Raw genomic sequence first — 17,293 nt, 5'->3', positions numbered from 1 at the left:
TCATTTACACTTACGCTGTATATAGGAAGCGGAAATTTTATGGCCATATTTTCCACGGTAATATTTCGAAATCTGTTTCTGAAATGCGACAGAAGTTGTGAAACTGTCCCGATTCAATTCGACGTAAATCATGAAGCAAGTCAGTATCTCTATATCGATTGCGACTTTCGTAGAGTGGCGTCTGCCACCTTCGCCTTTTGTTTTTTAAATTTCGTTTTGTTAAACTGCTTATAATAATAACAACGGCTACACTTGCTATAAATATATCTTCGTCTGCTGTTATTGCGGATAATCAGCGAACGCGAATGTTCTCTGACCATTTGTTGATGATTTGTATTTTGCTCCGAACAGCGAACGAACAACGAAGTTTTGCTTCATCATTCATTTATTGTTCGTTCGCTACGTGTGTACGCACCTCAAGGTCGGCAGCATATTGCATCGGACATTCTTTCTCGGACACGCCGGTTTGTCTTGAACCGTTCGGTGTGATGGTGATTACATGCATTGTTATGAGACTGCAGAATACTGCACCGGACGTTCGTTCCGGAACGGGCGTGTAATCACCGTGACATCGAACCGTCTGAGACAAAACCGTCTTGTACGAGACAGACTGTCCGATGCAGTATTCTGCCGATCTAATAGTTGTGTGTTCCTTTGTGAAGCGCATTTCGAATTCATACATATCATCCTCTTAATTCTGAAACAGTATATTATAACAATTAGGCTTGTAGACTATTTTTGTTGTTCGTTATTATGTCTTCTCTAACGCTATTTAACCAAAATAAATTAAATAAATGTTGAGTTCATCTATGTACTACCTCAAACCGATCAGGAAGAGAAAAATCAATTGGCTGGGTTACAGGCCAAGACGAAGTAGCCTACTGAAAGATGTACAGGAAAGACTGGTGAATGGCAGAAAAATCTGGGGCAGGAGAAGTTACCAGGTGATAGACAACATTAACATATATGGATCGTATGAGAAAACTAACGGAAAAGAGGGAAGATTGGAGAATGCTGGATTTTGAAGGAAAAAGAAGAAATTGTCTAGAAACGAAACGAACAAAAAGGATCCTTATTATGGTTTAACTGTCATGAAGCTAGGCCAGTTGTTGGCCTGTTCCTTTCTCACTCTAGGCTTTAGTCCAGTAGTTTCTTCATAGGTCGTCTCGTCATTATCTTCGTATTGATTTATAGTCCTTTTTTTTTTCTTTCTTTCTTTTTTAATCTTGGGCAGTTTGCCCTTTGTCGTTGTCTATATGCTCGATGTACTGTTTTGTAATTTTCAATTTTTTCAAGACTCGGATCATTTGCTACTATTTCTGTATTACAGTCCTCGTCACCGTTTTTGGCGTGTGAAATAAGTAATGGGAACGTTAAGTGCTAGTGTCTTACCTTTACCGTAGTCAGTCTGACAACTGTGTTTGCCAAATGGCTGATGTGACGTGTATAGGAAGTGGTACCATTCTCAGCTGCACTGGCAACGTGCTCACAAACTGGGTACAATACTCTAGGACACACGCCAAAAACGCTCTTGTCAGCTGTAGTGTTGTAGTCTGACCAAGAGTAACCTGCAGTTTTTCTCGTGAATTTCATTTCCGCTGCTCTAATTTCGTGTCCACTTACATTCTAAGAACAATAGACATACCGTACATGTTTAGGATATTATAAAACATATTGAATACAACTAATAATGTAGAAGAAGGGAAAAAAGATCAAATGGCACAGATAATAATTATTATTAAGACATAACATTAAAAAAATTAGACACAGCATTGAAATTATTAAAATATGGTAATAGCCCTGGCGAAGGTAACATAAATTCAGAAATATACAAATAAGTAATATTAATAATAATAATAATAATAATAATAATAATAATAATAATAATAATAATAATAATAATAATAATAATACCTATGGGGAGGCCGAGACGTAGATGGGACGATAATATTAAAATGAATTTGAGGGAAGTGGGATATGATGATAGAGAGTGGATTAATCTTGCACAGGTTAGGGACCAGGGCGACACAATGAACCTGAGGGTTCCTTAAAAGCCATTTGTAAGTAATAATAATAATAATAATAATAATAATAATAATAATAATAATGATAATGTATTTATTTATTTACTGGTAGAGTTAAGGCCATAAGACCTTCTACCAGGTCACAAAGCAGTATTAGAAGTATTTATTTATTTAACCTGGTAGAGATAAGGCCGTCAGGCCTTCTCTGCCCCTCTACCAGGGGATTACAACTATAATATGAACAATAAAATTACAGTTAATATTAAATTTACAATTACAGTTACAATAAAAATTAAAGTACGACAAGATTACCTGATTAATGGAAGCTTGACATTTTATCATAGATGTTAAGAACAAAGAATATTTTTGTATTTACTGAATTACAAATTAAACCTACAATAACAAAAATCTATAGTGATGAAATTACCGGATATTGAAATATTTTGTGATAGATTAAGAGAACTATTTACAAGAAACCATGTCTGAACGAGTCTCAATTACTGACCAACTGCCTAATAAGTTTCCGTTTGAATTCAATTTTATTTCGACAGTCCCTGATGCTAGCAGGTAACGAATTCCAGAGTCTTGGCAGGGCTATTGTGAAAGAGGATGAGTATGAGGAGGTGCGATGGGATGGTATTGTTAGTATTGTTTCATGGCGAGAGCGTGTGTTCAGATTGTGGTGGGAGGAAAGGTAAGTGAAGCGAGACGACAGGTACGAAGGAATAGAAGAGTTCAAGATATCGAAGAGAAGGAGAAGTGAATGTAAATTTATTTTCTTATCTAGTTTAAGCCAACCTATTGTTTCCAAGGATGGGGTAATATGATCATATTTACGAACATTGCTTACAAAACGTACTCACAAATTATGAGCACGTTGAAGTTTCGTTTTTTGTCGCTGGAAAGGTCAGTCAGTAAAATGTCAGTATAGTCAAAATAGGGAAATACAAGCGTCTGCACAAGGGACTTTTTTAAGCAAGAGGGAAGATGAACATTTATCCTTTTTAGCACATGGATAATAGAATATACTTTTCTGCAGGTTTCTATGATTTGCATAATAATACCTATACAAATAGTGAAAATTTAACGAAAAGTTAATGAACAGAATACTAACATATTACAGAAAAATAATAGCGTAACAAAATAAGTATAAAGATTACTGAATTTTTAAATAAAAAAAGAAGGTAAGATTCCATCGTTACTAATCGACGTCATCATGTCATTAACCAAACATTGTCACTAGAGCATTACATGTCTGAAAAAGGAATCAGTAATGAATATTTACAGCATTATCCATATTTCTGAGAAAAATATTCAAGGTGCAGTGCATGTCGAACTTATACATACACTTGTCCTATGTGAATAGGTAAAATTAACAGACTATTAACCTATACTTCAGAAAGAGGAAGGGTAGAGAAAAAGCAATACTAAAATGTATTTGGAGAGATAAAAATCTGTTACTGGTAGCGATCTGTTGTGTAGAGGGTCTTCCGATATAGATTCCGTTATTTTTAGACGTAACATATGAAACTAACGAAAGTGAAATAGGGGCTACGAACTGTTCAACAAAATTGCTCTTGTGTGTGCTGAAGGCAAAACTTTTTCAAAGTACTTGAAAATACCTACAGCTATAAAATGAAATTGGTTTCCAGCGGAATCGACAGGGATTTTGAGGAAATCCTTACTTCGTTATTACAGACTTGAGCAGAGCGAGAAAGTTCTGACACCGTTGTCTTCAGAAGTTGGTCTACGTTTTGTATCGAGCACGAGCCATATTTCGCCGGGCCTTCCAGCTATCTTCAAACAAATTGGGAATGGATTTAAATAGAGAAGGGAACCATTTAATGTAGCTTAACTTCCTGTACTTCTCAAAGTCTAAGCGGCCTTGATTTACTGTACCATCACTTTGAACGTTTCTATTTCTCTTTTATACTTCGCATTACGCTTCTCTAAATATTACATCTTTAAGAGTCATCAGAAATATCTTTAATATAGGCTACAAAGCTAGTCAGTAGTCACTATAGATTCACACTTCTAACTTCCTTAAGGGGGGAGGTACATCATTGTCCTGCAAAAATGTAGTGAAATTCTTTATCTTAACTACTATAAAAGCTTAATGAACAACATTTTTCATGCTTAATATACAGAGTGTAACAAAAGTTTCTGGTACAGTAAATTTTTTTTTTCAAATATTTGATGGTAAATATCACATTTTCAGCCAAATTATTAATAAAGGATTGCATCACACCACAATCAAGTAGTACCAAATTCTACACCATAAAATTTGGTCATGGTTCCTGAGAAAATGGAAACTATAAAAGAGATTAATTTTAACTTACTGTTACAGAAACTTTTGTTACATTCTTTACATATATTGCACTTTATAAAACACTATTCAGAATATTAAATTAGATAATAATAATCAGTAAAAATAATATCAGATTTGCATATTTTTTTCTTAGAACCGTAAAGCATTGTCATAATAAAATATACAATTAATTAAATATAATCTGCATGATTATTTACTGGAATGTTTTATATACCTATATCAACAACATAATCTAGGATCTTTTACCTCTCCCTTCAGAATATAGTTTTCCCTTAATCAAAAAATTTTAGAAAATTTAATATTGAAGGTAACGATTAAGAAAAAAAATGTTTCATGAAGGAATAGGTGAAATATTCTAGACTATGGTTTTGATGTAGGCCTTATTCTTTTCATTCTATTCAACACCATCACGTTCTGTTGTATTTTATTATAGTTTACTCAATTGTAGTTGTATTCTATACCATTTCATTTAGCTATATTGCATTTGTTATTCCATTTTACTGTAGTTCTATTACGTCCCCTTTTTCTTTCTTATTTTTCCCATTCCATTCCTCAATTTTTTCTATTTTATTTTATGTTGATCTATAGCATTATATTTTCCAGGATATTCTATTTTGTTCCATCGTATTCTATTCAATTCCATTCTATTTTGTTTTATTGCATTCAGAGTCTATTCCATTTTGTTCTATTGTATTCTCTTCCATTATATTGTACTATGTCTATTCTTTTTTCTTCTATTGCATTCTATTTTAGTCTATTGCATTTTTTAATGTTTTATTACCTTCTCATCGATATGTGTTACATTGTATTCTCTTGTAATTTATTGTTACATTCCATCTTCTCTTCTCTTCTCTTCTCTTCTCTTCTCTTCTCTTCTCTTCTCTTCTCTTCTCTTCTCTTCTCTTCTCTTCTCTTCTCTTCTCTTCTCTTCTCTTCTCTTCTCTTCTCTTCTCTTCTCTTCTCTTCTCTTCTCTTCTCTTCTCTTCTCTTCTCTTCTCTTCTCTTCTCTTCTCTTCTCTTCTCTTCTCTTCTCTTCTCACCCCGACACTCCCTCACAGCTCCTCTCCTCTTCTCTAGTACTGCAACTGCATTTTATTCTGGTTCATTCTCTTCTATTCTATCTCATTAGTTTTATTTCCTTTGCTATATTGGTTCCATAATTTGGTACTATAAATTAATAGAAGAATTTCTGCAACATTGGCCTTTGCTTCCTGTTAGGATTTTAAGTCTCTTCATTTGAATTTGTAGCAGATATTCTACTTCATTTACCTAATAACACACATTCTACTAGTAATAGCTAGGTCATGAGGTTGATTTCTTTCCTGAAGGGAATCTGAAAATAACCTTCAATAGATCAATACTTCTGCAAAAGTATATTATATCTTTGCCAGTCGTTAATGGAACACCCACCTGCTTATTTGCATTCGAATGTACTCTCACACTTCCGACACTAATGACCATCTCATTAAGTTGTTTTCCTTTTCTGAAGTCAGCCTGAAAATTGCCTTAAATTAGTATACGAACTGTTTACAGATTTGAATGAAGGCAACAGTGTTGTAACATTGTGTATGAAACAGCCAGTAAATGTCGTACACAAGATATTTGAATGCTAATTGGGTGGGAAATCATTTACAACATACACTTCAAAGTTGAATAGATTTTGTATTCAAGTCGGTTTGGATGGGTATCACGGTATGAAGGCGACAGTACACACAGATTCAATACAAGGTGAGCAGTAACCTTATTCCAAAATGCTATTTCACAGAAAACTGAACCGAGATTAAATTATACATACGTATTCAAAATACTGTTTTGTATTCTATGATAGGAACTTGAGAGACTGGCTATGTGATTCCAAAGTGATTGAGGAGTTTCTAGATTCCTTTCATCATAGTGTCAACCTTCCTTCAGAAGTCTCTCTCTCTCTTCTTGCAAGGAAGCGCCTCTACCGGTTCCAACCAAAACCGTCTCCACCCCCATTCCTTTACGGTTCCTTTGACCTTCGGTAAACTAATTACTATATATCTCTCTTAATGCCATCCACTCCGGGAGAGACTCCTGTAGCAAAGCTACCAGCACTCTGCCATCTTGTCTCTTATAACTGACCTCCTGACTGCACTAACTGCCAGCACGTAACTCCTTTAATGGCTTGCTCCACTACCAAACGCTACAGACATACAACTCTGAATGTAGACCCTCTCCTCCCTCCAACATAAGTTTAGAACGTCAGTGAAATTTGATAGTGCCTAATTGCTACTATCTAGTACCTACTACGGGAGAGACTGACCTTCCACTTTTTAAATAAGAGCTAACACCCGAGATAATCCAAACACTCGATGCCATCTAATATCTGTCCCTTTAGTGACAATGATTGAGGTAATTTATTTGGTTCCAGTACTTATCTGCTATTTAATTAGGATACAATGTATCTCACTGACTTTCTACACTCCTTACTTGTATACTTTGTCTCCTACTTCATCCGCCAGAGTTTTCGCAGTCTTAGGAGGTGAAAAATTCTTCAATCTCAATCAAAACATTGGCCCAAAGACATGTCTGCCCAAATAGCAGGAAATTGATGAAGTGGTAAACCAGAGGCGTTAATTTGGGGGGGGGGGTGAGGCTAGAATAGGAAAATTTCCCCTCTCTCGATTTTAAATTTAAAAATAATTAATAATTTTATTGAATAGTAAGAGTACTACTCAAGGAAAAATGCGAGAACTTTGAGAAATCAAGGTTACCTGTCTGGTGGTTGGGACACGGGGATCCATATCCTCTATTTTTGCCAAAACACGTAAAAAAAATGAGGCCTGAAAAACACCGTATGGAAAAGAAAAAAACCAACTAGTGTCTTAAAGGGATCCATTCGGATCTTACAACATCATCAATATATAATTTATTTCCAAGAAATAGTCTGCCCAGGCATCCTGGGTTGCCAAAAACATAGAATAATACACATATAAGAATAATAACGATTACAGTAAAATAGATGAGTCAAATTGAAATGTGAACTAGGAGCTTAAATTTAAGAAATAATAAATTTGTACATATATATGTAACAATCACACACTAACGGATAGAAAGAGGGGGGGATTATGATATTCCGTATAAATGATTTTTCAGAATTGCCACAGATCCTTTAATGCTAGAAGTAATTATTTTTGGAATGATGTCATGGATTCCATTCAGATTTATATTATATATATATATATATATATATATATATATATATATATAATTCTTTATACTTGTTTGCTATATTTCATAACATAAGTTTCTTTCTTTCTTCTTTTATAGAGAGTGGTTCAGAACTTACGTTATATAGAATAATATGGTAGACACAGAGGACACTAAAACGCATTTTAGTATGCAATATGATGTGTTCTGTCTCACACTGTACTACGAAATATATATTTTTTTGTTATGGCTGTTTGCAATGCGCACGAGTGCGTGATCTTGTGCTTTTTATGAATGTGCATTCATTCAAAACTCAGTCATCAGAGAGTCAACATTCGAACATATAATGGAGCAATATGTGCTGACAGATTGACGGGTTATCGCATTACCATCCCTTGGCCTGTACGAACACCGGACTTTAATCGGTTTGACTTCCTGCTTTTGGAGACATTTAAGGACCCTCATTTAACACCATACCAGTAACCCATCATATCGATGTTCTTCCACGGATTGTCGGGGGCTTGTAACCATTCTGTAATTCTGTATTTTGTAATAACGAAAGAAAGCACAAAAATCAACAGATACTGTGAATGTTAAATAAGTTTCAGAGTTACAGTGGTTATAGCGTAATAATAGTTATTTAGACAACTAGTTACAATTTTCCTGGTTTTACTTTGTTAAGTAATAAATAAATAAATAAATAAATAAATAAATAAATAAATAAATAAATAAATAAATAAATAAATAAATAAATAAATAAATAAATAAATAAGTAGACAAGTAGATAAATAGATAAATAAATAAATAAACAAATAAAAATTAATGAGTAAGTAAATAAATTAATTAAACAGAAATAAATAAATAAGCAAATAACTAAATTAATTAATTAATTAATTAATATGTAAAAAAGTAAATACGTAAATAAATAAATAAATAAAAATTAAACAAATAAACAAATAAAAATAAATAAATAAATAAATGAATAAATAAGTAGAAAAAAACAATGTTTAAATGATTACATGTAAACTACGTTTGCTTCAGTTAAAGAAATATATGTTGTCTTCATAGATTAATAACACAGTAGAAAGACTTGCTGATGTATGCAGACGCTGTTATATTACTAAGCGAAAACACTTGCGTCTCTAACGACCTTAAAATATGCATTCTTATTATTTTGTCGTTACATTAGATAGATTTTCATACGGAATATCACTACTAACTTCATGAATTAATCAGATTTTGCAGCGGAGCCTTACTTTTAAACGCCTTTTTATATGGGGATATGGTGCATTTTGATACCCATAGTTACTTAATTTAATAGAGTATGTCCCAGAATACCCGATAACAATATATTTAAAAAAATTGTTTCACATATAGTATGCTGTGTACAAGACTTCCTGCTCATTTAGAATTATCACTTTGGAAGTACGTTATTTCGTGATCCAGAAAGGTCTAAAGCTACATTTTTTAATTCATCTGAAAGACTGTAATTAATGTAACATGAAAAAATTATGCAGTGCTATTTGAAAAAAATGATGTCACTTGTGTCTTGTGCAACAAAAGCAGTTACATGAAAAAAAAATTTTACTTATTTTAGACTCTTGTTGTAAAATAACTCCCAAAAATATTCTCAATACAAATCCTAACATAAAAGTTATTTGAGGTGCACAAGATAAATGGGATACCACCATAGGATTCATTGTGCTATTTTTTCGGATGGTTGCATTATGATACATTTTTGAACTCGTCTTAAAGAGCGTAATTGATTGAACATGGTTATATTGTGTGGTGCTATTTGAAAAAGTGATAACGTCATTTGTATCTTATACAAGAATGCAGTTAGAGTGAATTGGGTGAAGATGACTACCGGGGGAAGATGCTTATTTCTTTATAGTTTCACTTTCTTCCAAGAGAGAACGCCACGCGCATGTCTTCATGATCACTGAGACAGTTGAATGTCTGTAGAGTGGAAGCTAACTCATTTTGCCACGTATTCGTGTTGTGAGAAGAAGAAAAGCAAGAAAACAGCTCATTTTTCTGCTATAAAACAATTTCAAGGATATGTTACAAATTTAATAAATCCTTGAATTCGCAATACCTGTCAAACTTTTGTAATGGATATTGTGGTAAAGGTTCTAAAGTTCGTATTACAACAAACAACGACCTTGTTCCGCCATCTTAGGTTGCGTCATAATACTAGAATCTTACCCCGATACTTGGGGAAGATGATCACTTTTTTTCGGGGTAAGATGATAACTTGTTGCAAGAGTTTTATTTTTTGTTTTATTGCAGGGAATGTGTAAACATTACATAAGATCTTCTGATAAAAGTCAGTGGAATGAGGACAGTCTTCAACTTGCGATGGAACATGTTATAACAAAGCGTATGAACTGTTTTAGAGCATCGCAAGCATACGGGATTTCTTACCGTACACTTAAACCCGTCCTACAAAAGAATGATGACAAAAAATGTACTGAATTGAATTCATTGTGTGCAAGAAGTGATTTCACGAGTCTTACACACGGAAATAAAATATGTGCAATGACTGTGTTCCTAAGTAGTCATAAACGAGTGAAAAAGTGTCCTTGAGCTTTAGATTAAGTCAATTTTGTTATATACATGTATCAAACCAAGTTCAGGTAAAATACATATATCAGTAAATGTGTTAACTGCATTTGCCATCTTACCCGACTATCGGGGAAAGATGCCTACAGTGCAGGCAAGAAAAAAACCTGTATCTATAAACAATGTAATTAATGTTTTCTGTTTTGTACCAAAAACTTAGTTCCAAAGTACCTTCCAGACTTTGATATTTCAATATGAAATTCAAAGGTAAATGAACAATACAGTATCTTAAATTTTTAATCAAAGAAAAAGTCGGGCATCTTCCCCCCATCCACTATACATGAACCAAATCTCCATACTTATGTTAGCTCCTTGTTGTAAACAAACTTCTAAAAAAAATATTTTCAATTCTAGTCCAAACATAAAAATTATTTCAGAAGGACAAAATAAATTAAACACTCTGTATAAGAGCTGTTTCTTTGTTGCAATGGAAGCAACGTTATTAAAACCTATGAGTACCCCATTCTTGAAGTTTCCATGTTTGCTACTACGTTAACAGCAAGTGTTCTTTTTTTACTTGGTTATTGAACGACGCTGTATCAACTACTGGGTTATTTAGCGTCGATGGAATGATGATAAAATTTCAACTAATAATCCAATAATAAATATAAATGTAATCCATCTCCACCAAAACATAAACTGCATCTTGACCTGAAATAATTTTTTAAAATAAATCAATAAAATTCTAAAACCCTGAAAAGATTTTCATTATAACGGCGGTATGCATACAATAAAACTTGGCAAGATTCAACGCGAACTATCAGAGATGGTATTTGGCGAGATAAGGTCGAGTATTCACTATAGATTACCCGACAGTCGCCTTTCTGTTGTAAAAAACCTCGGAAAAAACCCAACAGTTAATCAATCTAAGTGGGAATCGAACCTATGCCCGAGCGCAACTCCAGATCAGCGACAGCCAGTGTTAAAAACTGCAGAAGACCGTATAATCACAGTCTAAGTATATACAGTCACGAAGTTTGAGTTGTGAGGGTGCTAGGAACAATAGACTGTGCCGCTACTATTTCGCATTGTCTGTAATGACGCGATAGTAGCGATCCTAGTGGTTAGCATATGAATGCATATTTACTATATATTGAGCTTCGTGACTGTGGTATAATTGTGCCAGTGGCGGCTCCCGCGTATTTCTTAAGAGGAGGAAAGAAGTTAACTGCACAAAATGACACCTTCTTGAATGAAACATGCTACAAATTAGCCTACAGACATACATGTAAGACCACATAGTGTTCGGATTGGGTTCCCTTTTGTATAGCAATAATCTGTTCTTGTAAACTGAGTTTCCTAAATAATTGTCCAAAATATAATATGTTTTCACTTCCATTCATTGTTGAATAATAATTGCATAAATTAACCGTTACAAGGAAATTCAGAACCTCGCAGCATTTTCCCGTACATTACAGCATCATACGTGTTGGAAGAGACCAGTTACTAACACGTAACCAGAACTGTTTTACGGAAGTGGGAATGGAAAATAATCTGTTAGGAAAGCGAGAACACTGCACTCACCCACGTGGTCTGTGTTGCCACATGTACATTTTACATGTTCAGTATCACATACTTTTGAAGAATGTCAGTTCTTGTAAATCATACTACCATTATTTTTCAAAGCTGCCCTTGGCCGATTAATTTTTTATGTTAAAAGTAATGTAGTTTGGAGTACTTTCAATTTCAAATATATTTCTACAAAACTCACAACTTGGATGTTGTCCTGTCTAGTAGACAATGAATTGAAGTGAATTTCAGTGTCCAAAATGATCTACGATACTAACATATAACTACTTCCTCTTTGTTTTATACAAACCCGACTTTAACTTTCAAATATCCTCGAAAGTTTCAAATCATGAATAGTACCCTATACATATAAAGTGCAATGAATAATATATTTTCGGTTGAGAATCAGCGAAGTTGAGATGACGCCGAGACACAGAAGGCTCTGAGGATGGTGTCAAGTAGCACTGAAACAGCTGTAAGCCGCACATGCTTACATAATTAACACGAGTACGATCGTCATTTCATCAATTATTTATATTCAAGTGTCAAAAGTAGTGTACGAAAGATTCAACATGGAATATATTTTCATTTATAATTTTTAAAAAGTTTATATGTTGTTTTATAACTTTGCGTTAAAACTGTTTTTATTGTGCCTCCTCCAAGATGTGTTAGTCTGGTTGAATGCAACATCGTTAGATAGCAGAGGTAGCGAGCTTGCTGCACGACCAGTCGGTTTCTATTTCCCGCCCATGCGCTGATTTAGAGGAGGATCTCCTCCCTCTCCGTTCATTTACTTGCTTTAGAACTCTGCTTCTTTCTCTGGCCGCTAGTGCGCTGTTGTCTATGTGTGTTAACTGCAGTAAAGGAGGAAAGGATTGGCTTTCCTCCACACAAACAATTTCGCATCCTTCTCACAGTTTTCTATAGCACATGAGCGAGTCGTTTAAAAACTCGATCAACCAAGGTTTACTTATAGATGTGAACTTAAAAAATATCGAATCTTCCTCGAATTTTAAGGCACATATTTTATTTGGTATTTACTTTCAGAAGAAGAAAAATGTGAGGAGGACGTTCCTCCCTTCCCTCCACCGAGGAACCGCCACTGAATTATGCTATAGCCTGTTAATGTCTTGTCTGCAGAGATGGAACTGCCGAACCGGGTGAAGAGCGCTCTGGAGCGCGACGACCTAGACTCGGAGGCGAGCAACGAGGCGGACGGAGAGACCGGTCAGCACCTCTACAACGGATACCAGGGCTCTCTGAGGGAATCTGGTGACGGAGGCGCCGCGGGAGCTGCCTCCAACGGCGGGGACATCGGCGAGGACGGTGCGTCGGTTGCCAGCAGCTGGTTGGGCTTCTCGCGCCTAGCGACCGCCGCCGTGCTCATCCTCATCCACTTGTTGTGAAGAGGCGAAGTGTCGGCTCAGGTGTTAGGACGTGAAGTTAACCCGCGCGAGTGTACAGTGAAGTAACAGTGAGTACAATACCTGCGCTATCGTCCATGCTATTATAAAAGTGAGCCTACTCATCCCGACAGAACAAAACTTGCATAATCTGTGTGACATGGAATGAGAGTTGTGATAACTTTTACTCTTTTTTTAGCCTGTGAGTAGGACGTTATTACTGGTCAGTGTTACAGCTTCCCAAAAATTGCAGCTCTAAATCCATATTTTGACGGAAGGGCTCAAGTAATATTGATTGGGAAAATATAGGTTGAGACTCCAGTAGCTTTACAACTTCTATTATTTACAAAACATGTTCTATTCTATATAATTGGTTATATATCGTATGGATTTACAGAATTAACTTTCATGTTCTTATTTACATTTTATAGGCTACATTTAACTGTGTATTCAGATTTTCTTTCCCCGAAGTGCTGACGCTTTTTACATATTTCATCCTCCGAGTTGTGTCATTGAAGACTTGGAAGAATCGCCCTTTCTGCAGTTCCGTTACCTTTAGCAAAAAAATAGAGTATCTAGCCATTACAAATTTTTTTTGATATATTGAATGTAGAATCTATAGACCTACTGCTGAATAAATTAAATCTGAATACACAATTTAAAATTTCAGATATTTATCACTATTCAATCGTAGCAAGAATCTGAAATACATGAGTTGAGGTCAAATTTTGTCTCGGATTTGTTGTATTACTATCGACGATCACTTGGAATGTTACTTTATACCGGGCGCCGACCAATAGTCCTATAGGAAAGCTGCTTTGTTAAAAACGCTATTCTCAAGCTTGTTCGAACATGTTTAGGCGAAGTTTAGTATACGATCGGCGCACACCTTTTAAGGAAACAACAAAAACGCTATTTAACACGATTTGGTACGATAAAGGAAAAACATATAGCCTGACCATTAGCCTGATAAAACATTCTATTATCCGGATGCACCATCGTTTATCCATAATTGGTTTTTCAGTTTAACACACTGTTTGATTATTATTCATTTAACGGTTTGAACCAATGTGGAAATAGGCGAAAAATAACTTATTGTTCTGTTAGAATAGACACCCTTTTTGTATTAATATGTAATATTTCTTATGATTTTCCTTGTTATTGATTTTTCTTTCTATTTCCTAACTGATTATATTATTACAAAAAAATCAAAAATATCAAAAGGTAATCTCATGAAAGTTCGTAGTTTAGCTCCATATTAAATCTTAATTCCTTTAGAAAATTCTGCGTGTATTATATTTTTTTTCTCTTATTAATTAATTGGTTGCATAGACAGTCGTTTCCTACATCCGTATATTTCTCGAAACAGTACCACAACACGAGTAGCATCTTCCTTAGCCACAGATAAAACTGAAATCAAACAAATAGAAATGCTTTTGAATTTAGAGACCTCTGGTGCAAGCAAAATCTCTTTTGACAGAAGAAGCTTTATATTGTTAGTGTTCGCCCAACCTAAGTGAGTTATAAACGAATTTTACAAATTCAGGATGTGATCAATACGTACTTTGGTTTCATGAAACATTTTGCTATAGGAGTGCAAAAAATTTGTATTAGATATGCAGAAAAACCTAAATAACTTATTCCTGTATCGTCTCTTACTTCAGGTCTTGTCTGCTGTCTCCCAATAGATGGAAGTTCCAAAAGTTGGCTCCGGTTGTTTACGCAAAAATTTGACAATGCTTGCCTCATAAGGAGAGTTACGTGCCTTTATCGTTTTCCTTTTCCTGGAAAATTATGATGTACACTTAGGATAAAGGTTGGTAAATTGTGATATGAGTAATATTGTGATAGTTCTTTTTGAGAATTTATTACAATTCTACTGACCGAGAGGAAGTTCGGTTTTTTGCGTCAACGTATTAAGGAAATGTTCGTGCACAAGTTGCTGCACAAAACCGGTTCTTCTGTCGCTCAGTAAAATTGTAATAAATTCTCAAAAAGAACTATCACAATATTACTCACATCACAGTGTTACCAACCTTTACCCTATAGCAATGCATTCTTCAGCACTGTATAAACAGGCAATTGAATAAATTTCCGGAAGAAAGACTTCGTTCATTTTGAGCAGGCTATTTACGAGGAAATCAGTCATACTTGGTCATCATAGGAAAGTAAGGGTTATCGATTTCAATGAGGACAAACTTGTGCAGAAAAGTGAAATATTTTAATCTGTGCATGAACTATAACCGGAATTCTGGCGTTGGAATATTATTAATACTAATTTTTTATCTTCCGTTTCTTTCTCAACAAGAAGTTGTAGAAGGCGTACTTTTCCTTCAGCCCAGTGATGGAAAACTGAATTTATTCATTAATTACTTAAGAGATACTTATAAAATTAACACTGATACATTCCTGCCAGGAGTTTGGGCTGAATTTTCATCAACTAGACGAAAGGCCAGCCTTTGCGAGAGTCATTCCACTCCAAATTGAACAGGATGCTTCCAACGCCAAATACAAATTTGTAAGTTGTACTAGAATGGCTACAATAAATTCATGGTTATTGCATTAAGCAGTGCAGTACCTAAAGCCAGAAAGTAGAACTCCGGAAAAAGAATAATTTTATTCTTATCCGACGAAATTACAAAGTATGTCAATAACACTCGTATTGAGATTGAATTTGTGATGGTCGTATCATAGAGCATAAATTTCAACCCAATATTTAAACAGAGGAACTTATCAGAGAAAAGGCCATGATGCATAACATTTTTAACCACATCAATATGTCAGTCTGGGAAAGTAGGAGCGCGTCGCTGAGAATAATAACGGCAGATTCCAACCGAAGTTAATTTGTAGAAAAAAAGAAATTACTTTTTATGTGTGATTTTAAAGCTCTGCGAGTTTATGACATTGAGACTTCATTTTTTCAGGATTTGTTAAATGTGATGCTTAAAGTTTACCTGCGAATTCTTGACCCTCTGTTGTTAGTAGTTCGTCTGTTTCTCTGCTGTTTAGTTAAAGAGAGTAGGCTATATGGAAATTAAAAAAAATGGGATAATGAGTTTTCTTTATTTATATGCCCAAGTACGTATAAATGAAGTTTTTTTTTTTGAAAAAGGTATCATAGTCCATAAAATGAAAATTTGAGATATTAAGCACATGGTATTGTAGCGGCCATCTACTGGATTAGTTGTTAACGAAAAAGAAAAACACCATAGGATATGTTATAGGAGCGGAAATTTTCGGTGGTTTTCTTAAAACAACCATAATCCAAAGACTTTTTTCTGAAAACAATCATTGTCGAAGGTAGCATTTACAAATATCCCGTTCATATATTTATCTATACAGTTTTAAACTGTAGTAGATTGGCAGTACTGCTTCTTACGTACGTGGCAAAAGCCATCTCAGAGAAAAATACTTTGGCACGTGAATTTTTGTATTAGTTACAGTACGTAGTCATCTTTAGCTTCAGAAGTAACCCCATGGAAGAAACGTAAGCAAGGGAAGGAGAAGAAACAGGATATAATAACATAAAAGAAGATTAAAGGAGAGGCACACTTCAGCCACAATAGAGTATTTTTTTAAACAACCATTTTGCACAGTTAATTGCATTTGTACATGTATTTCAATAATGAAATTTAAGTTATAAATGTACTTCAGTTTTCCCGAGTTCCCCTAAAGCCTTGGTTTTTCTGAACCGACGCATGCGACGTGCGAGGTGCGAGGCCCGCCTCGCACAAATCCGGACTATGCAAGAGATAGTGAGTGGTTTCTATAACTGCGCACCTCGCAGTTATAGAAACCACTCACTATCTTTCATGTAGTCCGGATTTGTGCGAGGCGGGCCTCGCACGTCGCATGCGTCGGTTCAGAAAAACCAAGGCTTTAAGAAATGTCATGATGAATTTCATACTTTAAGTGCCAACAACACCCATGCTAGATACTTTTTTTTTGTTTCTCCTGAAAATATATGTTTTTTTAACCCTTCAATCTTTATATGATTGAATCAAAAACTTTCATTTTTTTTAAATAAGTCCAAAGAGAAACAATATGAATGTCCAGTAAAAGTGTTAGTGGACGCTATCATATTGACTACAACACCATTAACTTATACTGGACGTAAACAAAAGCCTACACAGTTGGAATATGCCATTTATTCACTGAGATAGCTTTCTTTCCCACTAAGGACTAATTTTCAATGTGGAATATGAGAGTTTTGACATATCCCAATTTAT

At 34.8% G+C, this 17,293-nt stretch overlaps 1 protein-coding gene across 4 annotated transcripts in view; it reads left to right on the top strand.

The window, feature by feature from the left end:
* Positions 1–16,808, top strand: part of LOC138693158 (lachesin-like) — a 1,789,721-nt gene extending 1,772,913 nt beyond the window's left edge. For all 4 annotated transcript variants that reach the window (XM_069816848.1, XM_069816850.1, XM_069816849.1 and 1 more), the window contains one exon: positions 12,802–16,808. In XM_069816848.1, the coding sequence (XP_069672949.1) occupies positions 12,802–13,067 (266 nt within the window). In that variant the 3' untranslated portion in view covers positions 13,068–16,808. The remainder of the gene's footprint in view (positions 1–12,801) is intronic.
* The last annotated feature ends 485 nt before the right edge of the window (positions 16,809–17,293 follow it).

Source organism: Periplaneta americana, chromosome 17 (assembly GCF_040183065.1).
Source record: "Periplaneta americana isolate PAMFEO1 chromosome 17, P.americana_PAMFEO1_priV1, whole genome shotgun sequence".
NCBI classification, from domain to species: domain Eukaryota; kingdom Metazoa; phylum Arthropoda; class Insecta; order Blattodea; family Blattidae; genus Periplaneta; species Periplaneta americana.
This window is presented reverse-complemented; position numbering and strand designations above follow the sequence as displayed.